This window comes from Periophthalmus magnuspinnatus, chromosome 13 (genome assembly GCF_009829125.3).
Source record: "Periophthalmus magnuspinnatus isolate fPerMag1 chromosome 13, fPerMag1.2.pri, whole genome shotgun sequence".
Classification (NCBI taxonomy): Eukaryota; Metazoa; Chordata; class Actinopteri; order Gobiiformes; family Gobiidae; genus Periophthalmus; species Periophthalmus magnuspinnatus.
The window spans coordinates 28,533,149-28,561,132 of NC_047138.1; the positions used below are offsets into that span (position 1 = coordinate 28,533,149).

At 37.8% G+C, this 27,984-nt stretch overlaps 1 protein-coding gene across 1 annotated transcript; it reads right to left on the reverse strand.

The window, feature by feature from the left end:
- Positions 1–58: 58 nt before the first annotated feature.
- On the reverse strand, positions 59–27,975 carry wdfy1 (WD repeat and FYVE domain containing 1). Its single transcript, XM_033976899.2, has 12 exons — positions 27,744–27,975; positions 26,052–26,119; positions 24,970–25,043; positions 23,749–23,803; positions 20,712–20,862; positions 20,079–20,191; positions 16,335–16,461; positions 13,772–13,877; positions 12,278–12,379; positions 11,007–11,137; positions 9,397–9,505; positions 59–7,063 (listed from the first exon to the last, which is right to left on the reverse strand). Exons 1-12 carry the CDS (start codon positions 27,878–27,880, stop codon positions 7,004–7,006), a joined length of 1,233 nt encoding a protein of 410 aa, XP_033832790.1. The 5' UTR covers positions 27,881–27,975; the 3' UTR covers positions 59–7,003.
- Between the last annotated feature and the right edge of the window lie 9 nt (positions 27,976–27,984).

A 27,984-nucleotide genomic window follows, 5' to 3' on the forward strand; every position in this document is an offset into this window, starting at 1 on the left:
AAAGAACATTGTAGTGTAACACTGAAAACTCTCATTAACATAGTTTAAAATCCTTTATTTTGTACAATAGGAAGTGTGAAAGCTGGACACACATCGATCTTACATTCATGAAAAACTCAGGCCAAAACAAATAGTGTTTTGTTGTCTAACAGTTTATACAAAAGAGAAAGAAAGGAAGATACAAAAGTCTATGATGGGCTCACATTAACAACAAATAAAACATTTTGTAATTGTATGCACCAAAATATCATACATTCTAAAGTTGTTTTTTGAGAGTTACATAAATATTTTTTCTCTTTTTTTTGATTTACAATTTAAATATCTGGTAGTAACGGGGGTCTGTGATAATTCCTAAAGGCACTATGTAACTTCTCTGGTAGGGGGCTCTGTCAGCTGTATGTCTCCATGGAGATTATGGTTTTGCCTGGAATGTTCCTCAGCATGGTATTAAACATATCTATCTAGCATGTATCCATCTGACTCACAAGCGTTTTAAAGCTGAAAAGAACATTGAAAAACATGTATTTGTACTGAGGGTGGGCTTGCTTCTCCAGAGACCTGAATCATAACTTGGACTGGTGGTGTCTTCTGCTCGTCTCCATGAAGATAGATAAGTTTAAAGTTCCCATATTACACTGTTTTCTGATCTATGTTATAATAATGTTTCCTCTTCACAAACACACCTGGAGTTGTGTTTTGTTTCATTCAAATGTTTAACACACAGACCCTGCATATTTAGGCTGAGTTCTTCTCTCAAACAGAAAACACTCTGTTCCACCTTGTGATGTCATGAGTTAATACAGGAAGTGCTCCACTGTGTTTTAAAACTTCATACCCCTTTATTAGTCATTTGGATTATTTCAGCCCTGGAATTGCCAATCTGTACTGAACTAAAGGTGAAATGATCTGGTGCCTTGAAAACTACCACTTCATGACATCACAAGGTGGAACAGAGCATTGCTGTTTTGGAGAAGTAGAATCAAACACGTGTGAATGAAACAAAACACAACTCCAGGTATGTTTTTGATGAGGTACTGACATTGTAACATGTCTCAAAGATCACTAGAATCCATTTTGTGTATATTGTAAGAATATAAGAATATAGAATAAGAAGAATTATTTAATGTTATAGTGTGGAACATTCCAGGTAAAGCTTCTTGTCGCCATGGTTACAAACCTTTCTCCAGAAAAGTTACATACAGAGTCTTGTCCAAATTGTATCAAACATACACATTTGGATCTTTAATATCAAACATTTTTAGAAGCCAGGACGATACAGGGATTATGAAAGACTTAAAATTATGATTAATAAATGTATTATGTATTATTATCATGTATCATAAATAATTTCTTCTGTGTGTATCTGTGTGTATCTGTGTGTATCTGTGTGTATCTGTGTGTATCTGTGTGTATCTCTGTGTATCTCTGTGTATCTCTGTGTATCTCTGTGTATCTCTGTGTATCTCTGTGTATCTCTGTGTATCTCTGTGTATCTCTGTGTATCTCTGTGTATCTCTGTGTATCTCTGTGTCCTTTATAACTTGAACTGAACTGTATACCTGGGTTCCAAAATACACACTCCTCAAATACTTGATGAAGACGCGAGTCTGGTCACCGGAGTTCAGATGGGTGTGACTGACAGATGGATTAGCCAATCAGGGACACGCTTAGTCTGTTCGCATCAAAACAAATATGGCTGCTTATGAGGAAAAAGAAAGGTGAAAAAGTATCACAAGGGACTGGAAAACATGGTGGATTTCTGCAGAATCAATGAGTGAAGGACTAAACTCTGTTAATCTGAGGTGAGAGAAATAAGTGACCAATGACCTCCTTTGTTTCACATGCATCAGTGAAATAAACAAGTCTGATTGGACGATCACGTTTGGTTGAGAGATGGAGGGAGTGGTGACCAGACTGATATCAACCTCTATAAAAACACAAAGAGATATTATTCTGGATTTGCCAGGTAACTAAACTGTTATTTCAGCTTTTCTCTTAAGGGGCGCCACTGCAAATGACCAACATCCAAAGTAAGTGGGACTCAGAAAACTGCATAATTAGGGTGAACAATTGAGGGAAAACTACAATTTTTGTGACTACTATTGTGATCAGATTTGATTAGATTTAAAGCAAAATACATTCTAAAAAGGTAAGCAGCATTATGGCCATTTGAAAACCACGATTTTCTTAACAAAAACAGTTTTATTCAAATGTAGTGAGATTTAAGATGTAGTTTTTGGAGCCTTGAATACAAAGAAAAAACATCTGTACTACATATAAATATACACACTAATGTGACTACAAAAAGGCAAAACATTAGCTCAACATTAGAAGTTAAGAGACGATAATTACAAAGAAGCTACATTGAATCTGACCATTAATTCAAGTTTAAGCAACGAAAATTTTAGCCAAAAGAAACAAAAGAAAGAAGGAACATATTTGTGCAATTCAGTGCAATGGTACAGATTTTAAATTTCAATATTTGGTGAATGGATGTCGTGGGGAATATACAGTACTGAGCAAAATATAACAATTTGTAAGTAAAAAAATTAAGATTTAATCGTAAAAGTAGAGGTTAAAATGGGGCTAACTCTTGAAGGTAATGCCCCTTACCGCCCGAACCGCTGGTTTGGCAGGGAGCAGGCGTAACTTTGGAGAAAGAACGCGCCCGACTTGTCTCTTATTAATGTTCATATCTTGAGTTACGGACACAATAGTGAAATAAGAGAGAGAAGGGCTGCAGTTTTCTAATGTAAAGTGAACTGGAGCCAGAGTCGATGGAGCCGAAAGTGCGTCCATGATCACTTCCTATTTAGAACGTGGCGGCCAACAGTTTAGCTATGTCTATTTACATATACAGTCTATGGAAGAAGGGGCGGAGCTTCAAATTCCAGGTATTTATGATTACAAACACCTGGCTGTAATCAGGGCAGTTCTGCGTGTTGTCATGTAGTACTTGAAATTGCAGCAGTCACAGGAGGCAGCGCAAACTCAGATTCACCTGCTTAGCATTACCTACTGTTCCTCAACGTTAACGCAAATTTAAAAATATCTAGTAGTAAAAAAAACCAAAACACAATATAGTTTTTAGTTTCAATTTTAAGTACGGCTATAAAATTAAAAAAAAAAAAAAAAAAAAAAAAAAATCACAGAAATATCTTTGTAAAGTGTACCTCTGTTTCCCTCTTATTTTACCTCATTACATTTTTTTCTGTTTTTTTGTTAGACAATAAATATATCTTAAAACAATCATTCATATACGAACTAAAGATATATGAAAGATATACGATTTCAGCATTCACCTTAAAATGAGAAGATTTTTGAGATTCCCATTAGGTGACATTTTGAGGACTTTTTCCCCCATTCAAAATATGTACAATTTAGTTTTAAATTGCTAATTGCTATGGCAACTGTTCAACTTTTGTATAATTCTGGAATCCATTAGTATATTTACAATTGTATAGGAGGGACAGAAGATTTGGGAAGACAGAAAAATGGATAGGATTTTTGCGCAGTACTGTACATGAACAAAAGCATTTGAGTCGTTATGAAATGTCAAGGTCTTCTGAGCATTTCGACTGTCAAAAATCTGAACACATTTTACGAGCCAATTTTATGAGACAAAACAAGTACCGTATCAGAACGACACAACTCCTTCACTTTAAACAACTAAAATAATCATAACATGTTGCCAAATCTGGACAAAATGAGGAAAACGGGACCAAAAAGTTTAAAGACAAAACACTTTCTTAGTTGTTGTTACATTTAAAGGAGACATATTGCGCAAAATCAACATTTTAGAGCTTTTAATGTTAAAGCCGAAAATTCCAGATTTCTCCTACCCCTCATATACACACAACACACAATACACAATATGTCTTCTTTAAGGATTCATGGGTTGTTTAGTCCTGTTTTGGACCTGGTTTAGTTCTGGATTAGTGCTATATTAGTTAGTCCTGGTTTAGACCTAGTTAGTCTCTCCATTTTTTCAGAATCTGATTGTCTAGCATTTGTACTGAACCTTCTATACTACTATTACTACGACTATTATGAGCCTTATTTAGCAAACAAGGGGTTAATATTTTAAAGCAGAGTTGAATGCAAAACTCCTGAGTGGTTTAAGGCCTACTAGTGAAAAATATATTTAAAATAGTGAAGGGATAGGTATTTACGCTAACTACCAATAACAAGGGGATTGAAATTAAGTGGCTGGGCTTCAGTAATGACAAGTAATAGTGTTTTTACATACAAGCGCACATCAGTGTGTTTAATATTTTGTAAAAGAAGCATTTTTGTCAGTTATTCAATTTAAAAGTCCCATATTACACTATTTTCTGATCTATGTTATAATGTTGTTTCCTCATCACAAACAGACCTGGAGTTGTGTTTTGTTTCATTCATACGTTTAACACATAAACCCTGCATATTTAGGCTGAGTTCTTCTCTCAAACAGAAAACACTCTGTTCCACCTTGTGATGTCATCATGTGGTAATACAGGAAGTGCTCCACTGTATTTTTAAACTCCATACGCGTTCACTTGAATCATTTGGTTAATTTTAGGCCTGGAAATGCCGGTTTCTACTGAACAAAAGATAGAACAGAGCATTTTGAACTTTGGAGTTATAGACAGACTAATAATAAAAGGTTACTCAAACATGTGTGAATGAAACAAAACACAACTTCGGGTACGTTTTGAGGAGATAACTAAATTATTAAGAGTCCATTTTGTGTAATATAGGACCTTTAAAAATAATTTAGTACACACAATTTCTGAGTAAATATGAATGGTTAATAAAGCTTTTTACTTAAACATTTTATATATAGTTTGCATACAAATAAGGGCAGGTTCTACTGTGTGTACTGAATTCATTTAAAGCATCACCACGTAACTTCTCTGGTGTGAGGGTCCACCACCTGCTTATCTCCAGATATTGTATTGCTTTGACTGGAATGTTCCCCAGTGCTGCATTAGTCTCACAGTAAGTACGCATGTTTCCGATAGATACTGCTGTAATTGAATACATGCAAGTTTAATGCCGTACCGTGGAACATTCCAAGCCAAACAACAGCATCATTAAGAGGCCAACGAGGAGGCGGTATCCCCACCAGAAAAGTTACACAGTGTACATTTAAAATTGAATAACTGAAGCAAAGACCCTTCATATTCAAAATCCATATATATGTATTGAAATGTGCCTGTATAAGGGAAGATTTTGTGTAACAATTGACTTTACAGTGCAAGGATATTTAAAACAGTCCCAAAAAAAGCTTAAGAAATATAGGCATTATGTAAACACTAATATCAACAGTATCGCTCCCGGACAGGAGAGACGAGAACATACACATGCACACGCGCATCATTGTGCTTAGAGTCAGTTCAAATCAGAGCCAAAGTCATTTTATAAGACTGAATATAGAGGCAAAGGTCAAAGAATCAGGTGGAGACATAGACTGTATAAAGAAATGGACCAAGTGAGTGTGATGTCACCTATAACGTTCAGATTCAGTCAAATGAAGCTAATCAAGGCTAGCAGTCACAGGGGCGAATTTGGAGTCGAGTTTCATAATAGGAATTCCGAATGTGAGTATCATAGCAACCAAAGAGCCAATCCGTAGTGAGGCTTCCTGCCCACACCGCTGGTTTAGCAGGGAGTGCTTTAAAAACGCTGTCAATCAAACCTAATGGTAGCAGGATTGACCTTGGGGAACGAAGGCGCCTGATTTGTCTGTTATTCATGCTCATATCTTGATTTTCTGTCAAAGTAGGGAAAATAAAAATACCAGGATCATGTAGAATGGGTTAATATGAACATTTTAATACCAAAATGATGAGGCTCACAGCAGCATTTACAGAGAGAGGGGAGTTTTTCAATAGAAAACGAATTGGAAGCAGAGTCGATGGAGGCGGAAGTACTCCCATGATCACTTCCTATTTGGAACGCGGCGGCTAGCAGGTTAGCTATGTCCATTTAATTATACAGTCTATGGGTGGAGGGCAGGAGCTAGTTCACTATGTGGGTTAGACGCCATTTTGAAGGAATGGACAAAGAAGTTGAACATTACAGGACGTAGTGTCAAGTTCTAAAAATGAATCCATCTATTAAAAATTGTGCAAAATATGGGGACAATTTACACACAAACACATGTTAAGATAGTTTAAAGATGGATAAAATACAAATGTTGTCATATAGTTGTACTATTCAAATAACGGCTATTGTGCGAATTAGAAAAGCTTTGGCTGTTTGTTGCTAGGTAACAGTTATGGATTTACCAACCAGGAAGTAAAATTTTAAACTAAACGTAAGGCTTATTAAGATGACTACTGCAACCAGTCTAGTGTGTTTATGTTTAATCAATTTTAAAATCTCTGATAACATGAAACAAAATTACATCCATGGTCCAAAGTTCAAAGTTCAAAGTTCATCTTCATCACAATAAGCCATTCTTAACGGTGTACTGCATTTTTTTTCCCTTTTGGCGAGTTTTGTCCACGGAGATGTAATTATTTTGCCTGGTGGTTCCACTCTATGGCATTAAAGTTATCAATCTCCATGGAGACAAGCAGGTGACCCCAAAAAGACCAAGTTACAGGTCTGATCTACGCAAGAATGTCATTTTTAAAGGTATTTTTGACATGCAGTTGAATAATTATGTCATACAGTGAAACATTCAAGGCAAAGCAATAACATCTCCACGGAGACAAGCAGATGGTCAGGAAAATTACATAATGCACCTTTAAAGTTATCTTCTAGACCCAATAGTTAACTTTTATGGATTATCAATTTGGAGATTTCCTTTATAATGTGTCACCCATAAAGTAATATTAGCCTCTGCCCTCTGTGGTATTTTGACATAGGAGCGTGAATGCTCGCTCCCTATAGGTCAGACTGAGACCAGGCGTGTGATGGGAAAGGGGGGAGGGGGGGCTGTACAAAGGGGAGGGAGGGTGTCCATGAGGTTGTAGAGAGAGAGAGGGTGGGACCTGTGTCAAGGCTCAACCAATCAGCGCGGAGAAAAGCCAGTTGCTAAGCTGCAGCCAACGACCTGCGTCATGTCCCAGATCTGTGGAGACAAGAAGTCATTTTGTGTTCACATTATTAAGCAGCACCTGTATACATTTGGGCTGCACCGACATATGAATTCACAATACCAGTCAAAAATTTGGACAGTTATCTTGTTTGTTTTTTTTGTTTTTTGTTTTGGTCCCATGATTTTTTTAGTTCACTAGTACAACCAGAGATCTCCATTTTAGAAAAACTGCCAACATTTTTTTCTATTTTCTGGAGAGATATAAGCACTGAGAATAGTGTAAAGTGAATTTTATCTAGCACTTATTACTTTGTGAATTACTTTGTGTGCGAATTGTGCTGTACAAATAAACTTGCCTTGCCAAGATAGTGGCACTATATCGACTTATCGTTTAATATATAAAAGGTGGAACAATATATTTTGGGCCTCAATATTTATCATGAGTACTTTTTCTTTGCAAAAATTGAGAGATTTGTGGTATTTTTGTTGTAATACAATAAGATTTGAGCTGTAGATGGGAGAATAAACCTGGGTGGTAAGCTTGACTCTAGTTTGAAACTTGATGCTCAAATTAAGGCAGTTGTAAAGACCAGTATTTTTCAGCTGAGGCAACTTGTCAAAGTAAAATCACTTTTATCTCGACACAATTTTGAAATTTTAATCCATGCTTTTATCTCGACACGGTTAGATTATTGCAATGCCTTATACTCAGGTCTCAAGAAAACCTTACTTTCCCATCTTCAGCTAGTCCAGAACGCTGCTGCTCGTCTTTTAACTGGTTCTCTGAAATTTGATCACATAACTCGCATTCTCAAATCTCTCCATTGGCTACCTGTTCAGTTTCGCATTGATTTTAAGATTCTTCTATTTGTTTTTAATTGTTTACATGGACATGGCCTGGCCCCACTGTATCTGTCTGAGCTGCTGGTGCCTTACACGCCCTCCCGCTCTCTCAGGTCTGCAGGTCAGGTTCTCCTTGTGGTCCTTAAGCCAAAAAAGGAAACTTAGGGGTGATCAGGCTTTTTCAGTGGCTGCTCCAAGACTCTGGAATGCACTTCCGCTGAATGTTAGACTGGCCGACTCACTTCCTGTTTTTAAATCTCTTCTTAAAACTCATTTTTTAGCTTGGCTTTTAACTCAGTGTAAAGAGTTGACATTTATCATGTTCTGTGTGTTTAATGTTTAAAGTGTTTTATAAATAAAGCTGCATTGGATTGGATTGGAATAAGTCCTTTTTATCGCTAATTATTGGTACCATAGACGGTATAAAGAAATGGACTAAGTGAGTGTGACGTCACCCACAGTATTCGGCTCCCGTCAAATGAAGCTCATCGAGGCTAGTGGTTATAGGGGCCAATCTGGAGCCAAGTTCCATATTAGGAATTCCGACTGCGAGTATCATAGCAACCAAAGAGCCAATCCAGAGCGAGGCTGTTGAAGTCGCTTCCCGCCCGCAACGCTGGTTTAATAGGGAGTAGGCGCTTAGCAATGCTGTCAATCAAACCTGTTGCTAATGGGAGCAACCTCGGTTAAAGAAGGCAGCTGATTTGTCTGATATTACTGTTCATATCTTAATTTACAGACATAATAGCAAAATAAAATACCAGGATCATGTAGAGTGGTCAGAATGATGAACCTGACAGCAGCAGTTACAGAGAGAGGGGCAAAAGTTTTTCAATAGAAAGCGAATTGGAGCCAGAGTTGATTGAGCTGCAAGTGCGCTCATGATCACTTCCTATTTGGAACATGACGGCTAGCAGGTTAGCTATGTCGATTTATATATATAGTCTATGATTGGTACATTCAGCCATTTATTTCTTGCAGCTCATGTAGTTTAATCTAACAGTATATTTAAAAATGGGGGATTATTTGACATTATTTAAATTTTAATTAGTGGCATAAAGTAGTTTTAATATGCTCATTAATCGCAATATTTCTCTGTAGTGATATATCATGCTTCAAAATTTGTTATAGTGACATGTCTAACTGAAAGGACCACAACTATGAATGAACACATGAGAACTGAAGTACACAAAATGTAAATATATGCATACAGAGATACACTACGTACATAATTTCATAAATCTCGGTTTATATTTTTGACCTCTTCAGTATGTATCTAAAATTTTGAGACATAAACAAGGAGTGTGAGTCCAAACCTTTGACAAGTTATGTATAATCAAAAAGGTTTCTCTGTCTTCCTTTATCTAATTACATTTATATAAGTATTAATAGCAATTATTCCGGTAAAATGTAAGAAATATCAAATTACTGCTGTGATCATTTTAAAGGCAAAAATAAGTCACTTAAATGTATTTCTGTTCTCCAAAAAACGAAGTAAACCTGAGAAGCACAGATGTGGTTACCTTGACGATGCGGTCGCTCCCACAGGTGACCATGAGCCCTCGGGTGGGGTCCAGGTCCATGTGAGCGATGTTGTGTTTGCCCTCGTGAAACGTGGCCAGAGGAGAGCGGCTGAAACATAGACAGGAGGGAGGAGAGACGGATGCATCTTGTGTTTATTTCATTGGAGACAACTAGAGATACACTGATCCCAACACTTGTATTGGACATCGGCTCTGATCCAAAAGAACTTTATGGATTTGCTGATGTTGGCGAGTATTGGTTAGTAAAGAATTTATATCAGAACTTAAAGCAGACACATTTTGCTAAATTAACTTTTTAGAGCTTTTAACCCTGTTGTTTCCTTCTTTGTTACTCTCTGCTCAAACATGTATGAATCACTTTTAAAACTACAATCTTTAATCGCTTATTTTGAAGACTTCATATTGCCGACCAACCCCCATTTTCACCTCCACCGGCATATGCCCATTGCTCTGTACTTACTTTTTTTTTTTTTTTAATCTGTGATGCATGTAGGATTTGGCCATGTTGCATAGTCATTTTATATTAATTGAAAAAAAATCTGCTGCCCACTAGTGTGATCTGCAGCTATCCATAGGAGGAGCTGAACATCAACACGGAAGTAAACGGACTAGTTTCTTTTATTAAGTCACTTTAGATAAATATTGCGATTTGAAATGTGCAAATCATAACATAATGATCCACCTCTGTCTAACCAGTGGATCCAAAGATACAGGCAAGTGCCGCTCAAGAAAAGTTACATTATATCTTTTATTGTTTCACTGAATTAACTTCCACCCACTGATGTTTATGGGAAATTGTAATTTTTCCTCACACTCTGAACCCAAAGGTCTGCAAAGATAAAGTTAAAGTCTGACCTACTACACTGGCCAAATGTTTCACTCATGTGGTTATAAATAAGGATTTGATGATACCTAACATCTAGTTTAATTCCATAGACTGTATATATAAATGGACATAGCTAAAGTTTTCGTAGGCGTTTAGCAAATAGCAAGTGAGCATGAGTGCGCTTCCTGCTCCATCGGCTCCAATCTACTTTGTATTGAGAAGCTGTCGTACTTCGCTCTGTAACTGCTCCTGTCAGACTCGTCATTTTGTTCTCAAAATGTTCGTATTAACCAGCTCTACATGATCCTGGTATTTTTATTTCACTATTGTGTCCGTGAATCAAGATATGAACATTAATATGAGACAAACCACCTGCCTTCTTTCTCCGAGGTCGCTCCCACTAGCGTTAGCAACAGGTTTGATTGACATTCTTGCTAAGAGCTCGCTGCCTGCTAAAACAGCGGTGCGGGCCAGAAGGGGCATTACATTCAATAACCTCACTCCGACTTGGTTCTTTGGTTGCTACGATTCTCGTGGTCGGAATTCCATTTGACTGGAGCCGAACGCTATTGGGGACGTCACACTCACTTAGTGTTTTTATACAGTCTATGGAGTTGACACCATTTGTTGTTCTTGTAACTGTTTATGTTGTTAATGTAACCGCTTTTGTATGTGACAGTGGATGAGCCTGTTGTTGTTTCCTTACACCAGAATGCTAGGGTATTTCTAAAGTTTAATTTAATATCAAAACAAATCTACTCACTCTTCTTCTTTGATGGAGTCAAAGCACTCGTCGCAGACTCTCACAGGAAACTCAAAGCCCATAATTGGAAACGTCGTCCGCTTAGAACTACATTTACCACAAACCGCTTTGCCACATTTCCTGCAATGGTGCTAAAAACAGGAAGTAAACCAAAAACATCATTAGTAGCATTAAAGGGCCCATATTACACTGTTTTCTGATCTGTGTTATAATGTTGTTTCCTCATCACAAACAGATCTGTTGTTGGGTTTTTGTTTCATTCACGCATGTTTAACACACAAACCCTGAATATTTACGCTGAGTTCTTCTCTCAAACAGAAAACACTCTGTTCCACCTTGTGATGTCATGTGGTAATACAATGAGTGCTCAACTTTGTTTTTAAACTCCATACACCTTAACTAGAATCATTTGGCTGATTTCAGACCTGGAATTGCCAAACTCTACTGAAAATAAGGTAAAGCGTAGCTGTTAACTTGAAAACTATCACTTCATGACATCACAAGGTGGAACAGAGCATTTTGAGCATTAGAGATGTAGACAGACTAATAATAATGGGTTAGTTAAGCATGTGTGAATGAAACAAAACACAACTCCAGGTCTGTTTTTGATGAGGTAACATTGGAAAATGGCTTAAAGGTCACACAAACACATTTTAACTAGTCAAGCTTTACTCAAAACAAGATTAATGTGAGTTCAAGTCATAAGAACTAGTACAACATTGTATAATATACCTGCACATAACGTTTTTAAAGCCGTTAATGGCCTTGCTCCTCCTTATTTGACAAAACTCCTGTCTGTTCACAACTCAAACAGGGCCTTAAGGAACAACCAACCCACATCTGCTGGACGTCCCCAGAGTCAGACTCAAACACTGGTCCCAGACAGACCCTGGAACAAACTGCCCCCCAATATGTGCACGGTCACAGACTTTGGCCTGTTTAAATCCAAGCTCAAAATGTATCTATTAGTAATGCAGTGACACTTGGGTTGGGTTAAGGGTGTTGCCTAAGGACACAACAACAGCATTCATTTGTGGGAGCTGGAATCGCACCGAATGCTGTTGTTGTGTCCTTGGGCAAGACACTTAATCCACCTCACCCCCAGTGTCTGTGTACACTGGTGTATGAATGTGTGTGTGGTTCCTTGATGTAAAGCGCTTTGAGTGACTTGAAGGTGGAAATGCGCTAAATAAAAATGTGACAGTTTACCACGTCGTTGTAAAGCGCTCTATACATAAAGACTGATTGATTGACAGTTGCAGTGCTTGTACCTGTCTGAGCCCCAGTGTCTTGGTGTCCCACATCTGTTTAATGTTCCAGAAAAATGGCTGCTCACATTTCTGACACGAGTCGCTCTCCAACCACTGAGGAGCCTGCAATAACACAGTGTGCAGAGAAACATATTGAGGATGAGTTCTCAGAGACTAATTGTGGTCCTGACTTAGCCCTGGTCTCGTCCAGGTTTAGTTACGGGTTTAGTCCCAGTTAAGTAACAAAATAAGTACTTCTTCCACCACTGCTTAAGTAAAAGTACACAAAACTGAGAAAAAAAAGAAAAAAAACTCAAGTAACAGTACAAAAGTAGCACATGAAAAAAGTCCACTTAAGTAAAAGTATCAATGTACTCTTTAAAAATGTACTTAAAGAGTAAAAAGTAAAAGTATTTCACCCAGATTCTGAAAACTAATAAAGTGATTTTGAGAAAGATTTGTGCTGAATTTTGTTCAACAGAAACAATTGAGGTTGCTTTTTTTTCCCTACATGTTTTTATGTATGTATTTTTGAAAGTGTTAAACATAAATACCTTTTCAGCAGGTCACAAGTAGTAACAAAAAAGTACCTCTTACTTTTCAGACCAGTTCAAAAATGTAGTGGAGTAGAAGGTACAGATACCTGCTCTCAAATGTAGTGAAGTACATTTTATACTTAAAATTTACTTGAGTAAAGTACAAATACCTCAAAGTTATACTTAAGTACACTACTTTACTTCTTTACTTCATTACGTTCCATCACTGCAGTTTAGTCCCAATTTTAATGTGGTGTTTGTGCAAGTTTTAACCTACGCTAAGGCACCAAGGCTGGCTCAGAGCTTTTTTTAATTTAATAAAACATGAAATACCAATTTAAAGGTGCCACAAAGGCCTGTTATAAAGTCACAGATAGGCCTTTTATGTAATACAAATACTGCAAATATAATGTTTTTAATCACTATATCCAGATTGCCTGTATTTGTCTGTATAACAAGCCAAGCCATAATACTGAATAATTATGTCCACTATAAAAACATTATTACTGTAGGCTAAAGCTCAGCGTTTCCCTATAGCGCTCCCTTAGGCCTCATAGTGTAAAAACAACCTGGACTATACCGAACATCACACTTTGTTGCTTGTTATATTGGCAAACGCATAAAAGTAACTACATAATTGAAAAAGGACTACTTAAAGGGCCCATATTATGCTGTTTTCTGATCTATGTTATAATGTTTTCTCGTCACAAACAGACCTGGAGTTGTGTTTTATTTCATTCACACATGTTTAACTCACAAACCCTGCATATTTAGGCCGAGTTCTCGAACAGAAAACACTCTGACAAAAAACAACTCCAGGTATGCTTTTGAGGAGGTAACAACATTATAACAAGGCTTAACGCTCATAAGAGTCCATTTTGTGTAATATTGAGCCTTTAAAGTTAAGACAGGCAACATTAACACACTATGAAATGTGGTATAAATGAATCTTTGGGATAGCCTTTTACAGTCGTGTTACCTCTTGTCTCTGCACATCCATGTTCCACACTGCGATTCCTCCGTCCGCTGAGCAAGACACCAGCTGTCTCGTGAGTTGCAGGTACCTCAGAGCGTGGACTTTCTCACTGGAACAACAAGAAGCAGGTTAAAGAGGGAGTCTTATATGAATATTATATTAAACATAATTTTAAATGTTCTGAAGCCATATATGATTTTTTATGAGGTAAGGTAGCTGTCAGTTAAGACCATAGATTGTATATGTAAATGGGCATAGCGAAACTGCCATCCGCGCATTACAAATAGGAAGTGAGCACGGGCGCGCTTCATGCTCCATCGACTCGGCATTGGCTCTAATTCACTTGCATTAGAAAACCATCGCCTTTCTCTCTATAACTGCTGTTTTCTGCACATTCTGGCGATAATCTGGCATTCTTTGTTGGCGTATACCATTTATATCTCGATAAATGATATTACTGTCCCATCTCTAGTCTCTGCACAACTCTTCATGTCTGCGAGCGCTGATGTCATAACATGAATACAGATAAACATGCATTTTAATTTGGCACGTACATCTTGACTGACAGCTACATTACTCCATTATTTTTGTAGAAAACAATAGCTAACGTGATATTAAATATCTGTACTGAAGCAATGTGACCATAGTGGTATAGTAACTGCTTGGTCTAGTTCGTCTATTTGCATTTTTCCATTTACTTTGTTTTTTCATGTTTTCTTTAGACCCTGTTTTTAAACCAGATCCACGCCCGCAGACCACCTCAGCCCCAGCACCCAGTCCTCAGCCCCCAGCACCTAGCCCCCAGTTCCCCGCCTTTGTCTTTTTCTTAATAAACCCTGTTATTTTTTTAGTTTAGTTGTCGACACCTCTTTGATCCATCAGTCATTACAACATTTTGTCATATTCCCGGATAAACTAGTTATGACCAGAGACTTTACATGTTCAGTGTATATGTGGGGTCTGTATAACTCTATGGGAGACTCACAGTTTATGAAATATCCAAACTTATGATCACAATTACAAATGTTCATCATTATTTGTTAGGGATTTGGTCCACAAACATGGAGTAAATATGATTATCTGAAATTCAGGAGCAGGACCATGTCAACCTCTTCCTGCTCCTCTCCAGCGAACCACAGCTCACCTCATCCTCACCTCTAATTACCCAGAAGCCCTATTTATACAAGCCTATCCCGTCTGTTTCCGCTCTCTCTGCCCCTCCCTTCCACCCCGTGTCTCCTGTTCATCTTTCAGTCTGAAGACCTCACCATTTACAGAGAGGGAGGGAGGGGGGTCCTGAATCATCTGGGTTAATCGCCTGAGACAGATCCCCCCCCCCATCCTGAGTCTCTATCCAGCCTCCACATCTATTCATATCATCAATAAATATCTTCATCGTATATAATGGTTGCGGTGTGGTCTTTGCTAGTGAACTGGCTTTAAGTGCTTTCAGCTGGGAGCAATCACTTTGGGTTTCATTTCTGAACCTATTACAATATTATAATTTTAATTTTAATTTCAATTACAAAAAAACATAAAAATCTTATGAACCTAATCGGTCTAATTTCACTCTCGTTCCCTCCTGATAAACGACATACTTTTTTGTCTATGTGATGAGATTTAAGCAGTAAAAGTTTGAATTAATAACTTTTATGACTCATTACAGATAAAAACTAAGTACTAAAGTGTTTCGTTCTGCCGTTTATTTTTTGCAGCTCATGATTTTTTGACAATATTGTAGATTTAGAATAGTTTTTATGGTTTAACTCTGCTCTTTGGTTGTTGCCTCAGTGGCATAAATAGTTTCAATATTATCATTAAATATATATTAACAAGTTTGCATTCTAAATACGGAGAAGAAGAGATATAGAAGAGGAGCAGTGCTTTGGGACATCTGCTTCTGACACTGTAAAGACCTGACTTTGACAACAGAGAGGAGATGAGAGGCTGAATTAAAGCAAAAAGAAACTACACTGGTTATACAACTGCCAGGGATTACTAGAGTTGAGAGAGTCCTTGAAAAAAAATGATAATAATTTTGCATATCAAATAAATATCAAAACTGGTCAAAAAAGGCTGAAAAAGAGCTGATTAAAAATAATATAAAAGCTGTGTAATATTTCAAACAGTGGTACAATCATAGACTATATATAAAAGGACATATAGCTAATCTGCTAGCTGCCACGTTTCATATAGGAAGTGAGCATGGGCGCACTTCTGGCTCCTTTGACTTTGGCTACAATTCACTTTACATTGAAAAACTGCGGCCCCTCTCTCTGTAACTGCTGCTGTCAAATTCATCATTTTGGTCTTAAAATGTTCGTATTAACCTGCTCTGCGTGATCTTGGTTATTTTATTTTGCTATTGTTTCCGTAAAGAACATTAATAACAGACGAATCAGGTGCCTTTATTCCCCAAGGTCGCTCCCGCTAGCTTTAGCAACTATAAAATATAATAATATCTTTTGTTGTTTTTTTCTTTTCATGACTTCTGTGCAGGACTTTGGAAATGGTTTTGTTTCTAAAAAGTGTTACATAAATAAAGTGGTTTTGGATTTGGATTTACTGGTGTCCCTGTAGCAGTAGCGTCCGTCCTTTGCGTCCCCCGATGTCCCACATGATGACGCTGTGATCCGACGCTCCCGAGAACAACAGCCTCTGAACAGGGTCCCACCACAGAGCTGCTATACTGCCTACACATGGGCAAAGAGAGGCGTTACAAACAAGGACTCAGTAGAATAAATTACCATACTACAATTTCAAACTCGATTTTGATACTGCAGGAAAGTCTCTATACCAAATTTGATACCCAAATGATCATTTTAATTTTTTTTAAATGTGTATTGTGTAACTTTGCATCCTTTGGCCTTTTGTTAATGCTATGGTTCAAGTCAAGTCAAATTTATTTATAAAGCACATTTAAAAAACACAGCTGCCTAAGGTGCTGTACAAAGGCGTGCAATCTTATAAAACAAAACATGATGAAACAATACAATACAACTGTTCTGCTCAGCTCGTGTTAAAGGCCAGTGCAGACAAATGAGTTTTCAACAAAGATTTAAAATATTTAAAGACTGAGCTGTTTTAGTACACAGAGGAAGATTGTTCCAGAGTCTGGCACCAGCTACAGCAAAAGCCTGGTCCCCTCTAGTTTTTAGCCAGGACCAAAATCATCTGTTCTGCTGATCTCAACATTCTACTGGGAACATGGACAGACAGAAGCTCAGAGAGACAGGGAGGGGCCAACCCATGGAGACATTTAAAAAACATCATCAGAATCTTAAAGTCAATCCTTAAGCTGACAGGGAGCCAGTGCAGAGAGGCCAACAGAGGAGAAATGGTCTTATTGTTGCTAGGTAACCGATTTGTATGTCATATCTGCTGGCCAACCAGGAAGTACAATTATAAACGTAACCAAAAGTAACCAAAATTACACATCTAGACAAAACTAAGCCTGTTTTTTTTGTTAAATCTTAAATGCAATGTTAACTATGTTTTACTGAAAAAGTCCCCTAACCTGTCATATGCAGTTTAATACTGTACCGTGAATGAAATGAGTACAACCTGGTTTGTCAATGTTTCACTTTTAATTGCATGGAGTTTTTTATTATTATTATTTTTTAATTAAGAATAACTTTAACTTGCTAAACTGAGCTCCTGAAAAATTCCCACGTTTAATACGTGTGCTAAGGTTGGACTCATAACCATATTTACTTTGCCTTCTCCAAACCACGCTATATATGAGGCTGTGATGACGTGACACACTACTGCCACCTAGTGTCATCCAGTACAACTGCAGTCCCACATCAACACATTTAATATGGAATTTATTTATCATGTCCAATTCAAGAACTTAAAACTTTAGCAGTTGTCCCAAAGATACAATACAGATTATCACATTGTTCTGAATTTTTAGAGTGGCAACATTATATGAGTTTCAATATTGAGTAATGACATTTTCTCCTACAGTTTAATTACAAATATAAAAGTCTACAAATCTGCTAAATATTTTGTTTGTACATGACATTTAAAACAAGAAAGTAACTAAAGAGCGAACAGTTAAGCTAACTAAACAACAGGGAGACTATGGTCACATTTATCACTGATACAGACTTTGGGATCAGACCATAGACTGTATATATAAATGGATGTAGCTAATGTGCTAGCCTCTGCATTCCAAATAGGAAGTGAGCGTCATATAACTTCTGGCTCCATCGACTGTTTTTATTTCACTATTGTGTCCGAAAATGAAAATATGAACATTAATAACAGGCGAATCAGGCGACTTTTTTCTCCGAGGTTGCTCGTGCTAGCGTTAGCAACAGGTCTGATTGACAGAATTGCTAAAAGCCTACTCCCTGTCAAACCAGCAGCGCAGGTGAGAAGGGGCGTTACGTTCAACAGACTAGCTCCAGATTGGCTCTTTGGTTGCTATGATACTCATGGTCGCAATTCCAACTAGCAATACCTACTAGCCTCGATGAGCTTCATTTGACTGGAGCCAAATGCTATGGGTGACGTCAAACTCAGTCTACTTCTTTATACAGTCCATGGATCAGACACAGTTGAACTGTTGAACTGTGTTGAGGAGATTAATTATTGTGAAACTACTTTCAGTTTCCATTTTGCCATCTAAAGCTAATTTGAGCAAAAAATTTACTTCATGAACAAAAATTAGGCAAAACAAAAGCCATGACTTCTCTTTAAGTTGCACACAGATGTTTCGCTGCTGGTGCTGATAGTTGCTATGGTAACACAGGTCTGAGGCACAGAGATAAAACTTGCTGTTCTTCATTTTTTTTCCTGCCTTGTTCTTTGTTAGTCAAATATCCCACACTGTCTCACGCTGTGTTCATGTGACAGAGAGAAGTGAGAACAGAAAGTGGTCATTTTTTTCCCATGGGCAGTAAACACATCACAATAAGGCTGTGTGCATCCTTTCCACACAAATTTTGATGGGTGTGATTGACAAGTGGATTAGGTAAAAGAATGTCTGAACGAAAAAACATTGTTCATTTTGTATATTTCGTTGATATTTCCCTATATGACCTACTGTGTGGAGGTGTGGGGAAATACATATCAAACAAACATCATTCCTATTGCAGTTGTCCAAAAACGAGCAATGCGAATTGTGAACAAAACCCCCTATAGGGCTCATACAAATGAACTCTTTATCCAAAAAAACACAATGAAATTCAAGGACCTGGTAGATTATAGAACTGCGCAATTTATGTATAAAATTAAGAACAAACAATTACCATTTCATATCCAAGATCTGTTTAAAAATCGAGATTGTGCTTATAATCTTAGAGGACATGATGGCGATTTTATTGAATTATGCAATTTAAATTTACTACGAAGTCTCCCACAGCCCGCTTTTACCATAACACCTAGCTGCGTAGTTACAGTTTGTACCGTTGCCTCTTCACATTTAAGTGTTAAGGCAAAACTGTGTGTGTATTTTTTAGGCAGCAGGTCGGCCTAAAGCAAATACTTAAAGAAGACATATTCACAGGACAGAAATTAACCTTTCCTGAATAGCTTTAGAAAGATCTTGAGCTGTATCAGAACAATTGAAATGTTATTACAACACTAGTAAGAAGTAACACACAAGGACAGCAATACATGAGTAGGTTTGTTTCTATGTAAAGAAGAACTGAAAATGTCTCTAAAAGGTCTCTTAAACCACTGTAACCCCACACTAAAAAGGTAGTTACTTTAGAGTCTGTTAACGCTTAGTATCAATACCATAGACTATATATGTAAATAGACGTGGCTAAACTGCTAGCTGCCAAGTGAGCATGGGCGCACTTCTGGCTCTAATTCACTTTCTATTGAAAAGCTGTGGCCCCTCTCTCTGTAACTGCTGCTGTCAGACTTGTCATTTTACGTAATTCTAGTATTTATTTTACGATCGTGTCCGTAAATCAAGATATGAACATTAATAACAGACAATTCAAGCGCCTTCTTTCCCTGAGGCCACTCCCGCTAGCGTTAGCAACAGGTTTGATTGATAGGGTTGCTAAGCGTCCGCTCCCTGCTAAACAAACAGTGCAGGTGGGAAAGGGTTTTTCATTCAATGGCTCATTCCAGATTGGCTCTTTGGTTGCTATGACACTCGCGATCGGAATGCCCGTATAGCTACAAGCCTCGATGAGCTTCATTTGAGTGGATGACGTCACACTCATTTAGTCCACTTCTTTATACAGTCTATGATCAATACCTGTTCAAATGAGCTTCTAGTTTCAATACTAGTTTTTGTATAAATTACTATCTGATCTTTGATACTTTTGACGGACCTACTTCTTACCTTCGTGGCCTTTTAGTGTGGTGACAGTGGAGTAGGTCTGCTTCTCCAGTTTGAGCAGAGTGATCTGTCCAGAGCAGTCTCCCACAAAGGCGTGCTGTGTATCGTGGTCGTATCTGAGGATGAGGGGTTAGGGTGAACAATACCACTGTGTGTGAGAGAGACAGGGATTTCACTCTAAGGCAAATCTCAGTTAGAGACAATCCAGAGACATGGCCTACTGAATGTTATGGTATCATCTGAAACACAGCAATTAGCTAACAATTGATACTTTGCAGCTGATGTCATCCACATTACCTGGGCTTGTGATGCTAACCGAAGGCACTGCTCTGTCTGAAGATCTGTTACTCAAGTTAGATGTTACATTTGTTAGACTTTGTTTTAATACAATCTGACAGTAAAGATCTGAATTAGCTGGACAACAGGTGAGTTGATTTTTCCTGTTAAACAAGTCCATCTCAAATAACATCACAATCACAAGCTAGCTAGCATTAGCCAACAGTTTTTCAGTTGGTCACTCTCACCTTTTTGTTGAAAATCAAACACCTAAACAGGACCGTGAACACTTGGATTGATCACAGGCTCCTGTATAAACCTGTTAATTACGTAATGTGTTAGCACCTCTTGAAAGGATACTGTAGACAGGAGGCCCATGCAGTGAAGTAGTGTCTGCCCAGCATGCTGCCGCTCTGGGTGCACATCCAGCTCACACTCTTGTCATGCCCAGTGCTAACTACCCACTCACTCTCCAGAGAAAACACCATGTCTGAGACCCGGCTCTGATGGGCTGAAAAACAACAATTTCATCAACGAGCATCACAACATATATACTGTTACAGCCCCGTCTTGGCTACCCCCTTGTGGATGCGTATGGCAGTGGCTCTGGCAGTGCGTACGTTAAGTAGTGGTGGAAAGTAAAAGTAGTAAAATGCTGTACTTAAGTATCTGTATTTTACTTAAGTACATTTTACAGTGGACACTTTTTACTTTGACTTCCCTACATTTACAGAGAAGGTATCTGTACTTTCTACTCCACTACATTTTTGAACAGGACTGAAAAGTAAAAAGTACTTTTCATATGATTTGAGAGGTTATTTTGATCATGTTTGCGGTCACAAACATGATCAAAGTTTCCGAGTTCAAGCTTCGTCTTTGAGCAAAACAAAAAGAAATACACAAAATTCCAGCCCTGCGCTTGCCCTGCGCTTGCCCTGGACCTGCCCTGGACCTGCCCTGGACCTGCCCTGGACCTGCCCTGGACCTGCACGCCCACACCATTTACTTTATTTTCTTTGATTTAACTCGCACCCTACAACAGGCACTAAGACTATCAGACACACTTCTTCACCCTGACATGTCCACGCCTCATTAATACTAAATACTATAGCACCCTCAAGGATCAAGCATGAGCACGAGGTAAACAACCTATGAGAAGTAGTCACAAAAAGAAATACAATAAAATAAATATTTAAATGATTTCTGTACTTAAACTTAAAATTACACACACAGTACACAAACCTCCTGAATGGATATCCATGAGGGGCCAATAAAGATATCAAAAGTTGTTCATTGTTTCTACATTTTACATCATTCTTTATCTTACCAGAGATCTGCAAAAACGTGGCTGTAGCAGAGCCATTCATCTATTAAAACAAGTGGATACAGTATTTCTGCTTAGAGCTGTCTCGAGTTGGATTAGTTGCCACTTGTTGGTACTACAATGAAAAAATCCCTCCTGCCCAGAAAGATTTTTCTCATAGGGCTATGAGACTCAACTGCGCATGGTCCATGGGCACGGCAGGACTGGATGTACCTCGCCACTAAAGGGTAAACTCTCAACATTAAGTGTCTTGCCCAAAGACTCAATGCCAGCATCCATCTGTGGGAGCTGGAATTGCACTGCCAACCTGTGGGTCAGTGGATCTGAAGACTCAACCAATGATGTTTGTGTCAACAGCGGGAATCGAACCGCCAATCTTTGGATCACTGGACAAATTACCAACTGAGATAAATGCCCAAAAATAAATAGAAAAAATAAATAGATACAGACAGCACACAGTGGTCTCATTTTGACCCTTAGAGCTGCTTTTACAATATATCTGTACTGAGGCAAAACTAACTTTACTTAACTACATATGAAAAAATGGTGTACCGGCCCTTTAAATTTAACACTGCAGGAAAAGAACTATGCATTTCTGTCTCACTGCTGTTTGTTTCACATAAAGGGGTGACTATACTGTAGATGTGGGTCAAATACGATCCCGTACAAGGAAAAAGAGGAACAAAAGATCTATTGGTTAAACTGAAAGTGAAGATCTCTTCCTCTGAACATGTTCTGTACAGTTAAAGTACATATCACGGGTTTATACACTCTATGGTTGGTACAAAGTGTAAAAGCTCTGAGGTCACTGGCCTAAGGCAATGTACGCACCAATGCCAAGAAACTACTGCTGTAATGTTGACATATACACACACTGTATTTCAAACTCATTTAAAGGCCTCTCCTTCAAATGCATTTACTTTAGAGGTGATGAATGTGTGTGTGATGAAGTACTCAATTTTGTTACTTAAGTATTTTTACTTAAGTAGATTTGCGTCTGTATTTATACTTTTACTTAAGTACCCATTTAACAATATGAAAAGTAAAAGTATTTCACACAAGTGTTGTTCATTTGTTAAAGTGTCAAATGTAGTGATATGGATTTAAAAATATACAAGTTTTGGTCAAGAGTAAAAATATGAATCAATTTCTTAATTTGTCTTATGAATTTCGTGTATTTATTTTTGTTTGCTCAAAGCCAAAGTTTGAACTCAAAAACTTTAGTCAGGATGTTTCCATGGGCATGGTAAAAATAACCCCCCAAAATCATATGAAAAGTACTTTTTTACTTTTCAGCCCAGTTCAAAAATGTAGTGGAGTAAAAAGTACAGACCTGAACTTAAATATAGTGAAGTAAAAATAAAAAGTACCCACTGTAAAATGTACTTAAGTAAAGATACTTAAAAATGTACTCAAATACAATAGTTCACTGCTTTTACGTCATTACCTTCCACCACTGATAGGGATTTATAATTTATGAGACAACAGCAGAAAGGAGAAAACAGTGACACAGCTGAACATTTGGGAATTTTATCTTCCTTTTTACATATACACCCATCGTTTCCACTGCCTGGATCCAGAATACACACAATACTTTACGAAGATGTGAGTCTGGTCACTGTTTTCAAATGGGCGTGATTGACAGGTGGATTAGCCCATCAGGCACACACATGGTTCGTCCGTATCAAATAAATAAAGGAAAAAATATCAGAGGGGGCTGAAAAACATACCAGATTTCAACAGAATTACCCATTCACCGATGTACAACCCCTCTGAAATATTTTTCCCTTTATTATTTATTATTTTTTATAAGGACGCATCATGCCTGTCGCTGATTGGCTAATCCATCTGCCAATCACAGACATTTGAAAATTGAGATTAATCGGTGACCAGACTCACATCTTTGTAAAGACGGAGTGTGTAGTCTGAATCCCAGGAAAACATCTCAGTAATTATTAAAAAAATTGCAAGTAGTTTTGAATAAAATACTCATATTGCAACTGGCTCTTTTAAAATCCATCACTACTTTCATTTAAAGACAGTGTTTAATGTCGAAGGGAGAGTGGGTGTTACCTGGGTAAGTCTTGACATGGTTCATCTTGTTAAAATCCTCAGATATGAGAAACTCCTGAAACAAAACAGAAAATAATGAACAATTTTCTAAACGCCCCTCTTAAAGAAGCACTAAATGAAACATTCCTCTGGACAGCAGTATTATGTAACATTTCTGGTGGGGGTAAAGGCGAGTTTAATGCCATAGTGTAGCGCATAGTAAAAGAAAAATTCAAATGACTATATGGACTTATATTTTTCCAGCTTTCATATATTTAATGATATTTTGGGGCTCAGTGTTTATCATGAGCACATTTTCTTTACAAAAATGGGGATATTTGGGGTATTTTTGTTGTAATATGATAAGATTTCAGCTGTGGAGCAGAGTTAAGTCATTATATGGTACATTCTGCGGTTTATCTTTTGCAGCTCATGTCTTTTTAATGAAACTGGGATCATTTTGTATTATTTAAATCTTAGTTAGTAGTTAAAGCAGTTTCAATAATATTGTTTATCGCGCAATTTGTTAACGAGATGTTTCGTTACTCCTTCAAGCCGCTTCTTCAGTTCTGGTCAGATCGCTGGTGGACACTGCCTTATGTCTGTCTGAGGGGAGGAGCTAAACACACCTGTTGAACTGTATCCGAGTCATATTTTACATAATTGTTCAGGCCCCTAATGGGTGATTCAAACCTATTAGCATACTGGCTAGCACTATTGTTTTCCTTGTTTCGATTTAGGTCTGAGGATAGAGTTACAAATAGGAGATAAATTATGTCTAAGCCCCCCCATTCCTGTTCAAAAATTGCCTCTCATACTGTGGAACATTACAGGCAAAGCAATAGCATCTCCATGGAGACAAGCAGCTGTGGACAAAGGTGAGTCAAATCATGAGTCTGTTCAAAATCACAAACCGGATACACAGAGGGCACATCGGGAATGACACATGGGGACACACAGACTGAGGCAGAGCAGAAAAAAAATCCTTACTCAACCGATCCTTAGTAAGTATCAAAGTTCCCATTTTGATTGTGATTAAAAATGTAATGTTGTAATGTCAAACAGATTTTTTTGTATATTATGTTGTTTTATATTAGGTAGTTCTGATGTTTTCAAACGTGAGCCAAATAACTGAAATGTGACCCCAAAACAGGTACATAAACAAAAAATTTTAAAACTGTAGGATTTTTATTTTAAGACTTTCAAGAGCAAAATGTATTGGCTCGTCATAGGCAGACTCACCACAACAGCTCCGTTGTCTTGGCCGATGAAAATGCGTCTGCTGTCATGGTGATAGGACATACACGAGCAGGGAGCTGGAAGGACAACATTCACAGATCAAATGTACTTTATGACCTTTGACCTCGTTACAATAAATAGTTCCGTCGATTATTGTTTTTGAATGTTCCTGTTAAACCAGACCTTTCGTGCTTACGTCTGCTATACAGTTCTATGACACCTGTGGGTTATTATTTTATAACTTGCACATTTTAAATTGCAATATTCATCCAAAGTGACAATAAAAGAAACAAGTCCGCTGGCTCCCGTGTTAGAAAACTACGGTGCCCAATGGGAGATGACGTCGCCGTGAACGTCATCACAACAAAGAGCTGTGTAGCCCTCGGCTCCTTCTTTGGATAACTGACTTTTTCTATTTGTACCAAAATGACTACGCGACACTGCCGAATCCTAGGTTTATCACTGATTAAGAAAATAAATTGGAGAATGAAGTAAGTGCGTCGCAGTGGGAGATAACGCCCCTTCGCGCCTGCAAAGCTGATTTAGCAGGGAGCGGTTACTAAGCAACGCTGTCAATCAAACCTGTTGCTAACGCTAGCGGGAGCGTCCTCAGAGAGATAAGGTGTCTGATTTGTCTCTTATTAATGTTCATGTCTTGATATCTTAATTTACAGGCAAAACTGCAAAAAAAAACAAAACACTAGGACCATGTAGAGCAGGTTAATACGAACATTTTAAGACCGAAATGATGAACCTGACAGCATAGATAATACACATTGATTTAAAGGTCCTATATTACATTCTCCATGAAGATAGATTGGTTTTATGTCGTACGGTGAAATACTGTAGAGGAACAGCATTTCCATAGAAACAAGCAGGAAGAGGCCAAATAATAATCGGGTCTGTGGAGATGCAAGTCCACTCACAGTAATGACGCATGTTTCACCACTTTTATTCGAGTCTATTTTTGGTAAAGGTTTTGGCTCTATATTATCATAGTAACTTAACAAAAAATGCATCTGTTGATAACCTAAAAGAAGAGAGCGTGTTCAGTTAGGAACAGAAATTAATGCAGTTTTACTTACATGATACTGTGTGGTAAATACTGGGCCAGTACTGTCCACTGTCCCGCTTCAGCCAGACTCTGATCGTTCTAAAAGTAAAACACGACAGGTCAGAATACTGCAAAACTCATTAAAACTCATTACTAATCAATCATTCTCTAATCAAAATCATTCTAAATCTACTCAGGAAACTTATTTTAGTATCGATACCTGCTTAAATTAGAATCTAGTTGCAATACTAGTTTTCATATCAATAAATATCATCATATCATATAAAACCAGACAAAAGCTACAAAAAAGCTGATTACAAAAAAAAAACGTCAGAGTAAGCATTCAAATAGAAAATAAAAGTGCTATATCTGCTTTCTGTACAATTTTGACAGTATCCATAGTTTTCAGAATGATGAAACATTAGCATAGTTGCCATAAGTATTAGGCTACATCTTTTGAATGGTGAAAAGTCCTCAAAATGTCACCAATAACAGGAAGCTGAAACCAACAAACCGAAGATCTAAGAAATTTATTTAAAATTATTAATAATGCAGCTCCACCTACATTGAAAAAAGTTATTAAACTTTTTGTTTGTTCGAACAAACTACTCGATCCACTCGGTCTCCGTGGACCAAAATCGCTTCGTTCCAAAAAGATCCTCGGCCTTTGCTCAGTCGGCCTGTTTATTTCAAACCATCAGACAGTGGAATCACCTCCATACAGTCTGAAATTCTCTGTAGTAGTAGTTCTCTGTGAATAATTTTACTAGAAATTTGAAAAAGCACATTTTAGATAATCAGATTTGTCCACATCAGTGTAAAAACCTGCACATAATGATTTTTTTATACTGGTTTGGACTGTAGGAAATATACTGTCCTGGAAATGGGGACATTTATTGTATTTTATTTATAATGTTAATGATGAACTGTTAGTCTTGTAATGTAATTGTAATGAAATGTGTATTTTAATGTGTGTTCATCTGCTCAGGGACTGCACATGGAAAGTATCGGTAGCTAGATCTGGTACGAATCATCTTTTCTTTTGTAAGATTAATGAATTTGTACATGGTCCGTGACAAATAAAGAATAAAGAAAGAAAAGAAAGAAATAATTTGAGCACATTTCAATTATGAGTCAAATAATCGTTCCACAGTGAGCAGTCCTGGTTTGATCACTCCTTGTTTTCAGTGACTAAGCTACAACACGTGATGCTTAGGTCACAACAAAAGCCCTTTATCAGTGTATCAAATGAATAGAACATATGCATCACCTTCTCTAGTGTCAAACTGTTCATTAACTAAATCAAACATTAAATAAAAAGATTAAGATGGGGAATTATCAGGTGAAGTTGGTTCTCGTTTACTAATTACTTACAAAACTACTGCTGCAGATGTTAACTCTTGCAACTTTATAGCGAGATTATTTGGTTTAGTTAAAGGAATTATGTAAGAATATGTGTTCATTATGTTAGGATTTGATTTGGATATTCAGTTTGGCACAGCTTAGCTCAATGGCTCAAACTGCACTGGTTCATATGTTCAGTACTATCCATTTCACTTGCACCAAAGTGAAGCTAAATTATAATGTTTATGTCGAGTTTTCACCTCTTATTTCGCCATTTTTTACATCCCAAATACTTGCAATGACCAGTAAATAGGTGGATTCGGCTGTGGCTACTTCTTGTGTGATGCTAGTTCCATTAGCCAGCGCCGCCGCGGCTCACCTGTCCTCGCTGACCGTGATAACTCCGTCCTCTTTCGGTATGAGGACGGCAGCGTTCACCGCGTCCGTGTGGCCCTCGATCTTGTTCAGCAGCACGGGTCTGGCGGTCTGGGGCCTCGAGTGTATCTCCGCAGCCATGGTTCAAAGCGAGCACCAGTATTTTCCTTTGGTTTTCCCTTCCTTCCTCGGTGGCCAGCGCTGGAGGAGGATCAGCTGACACTACCAACTGGTATAATGAAAAC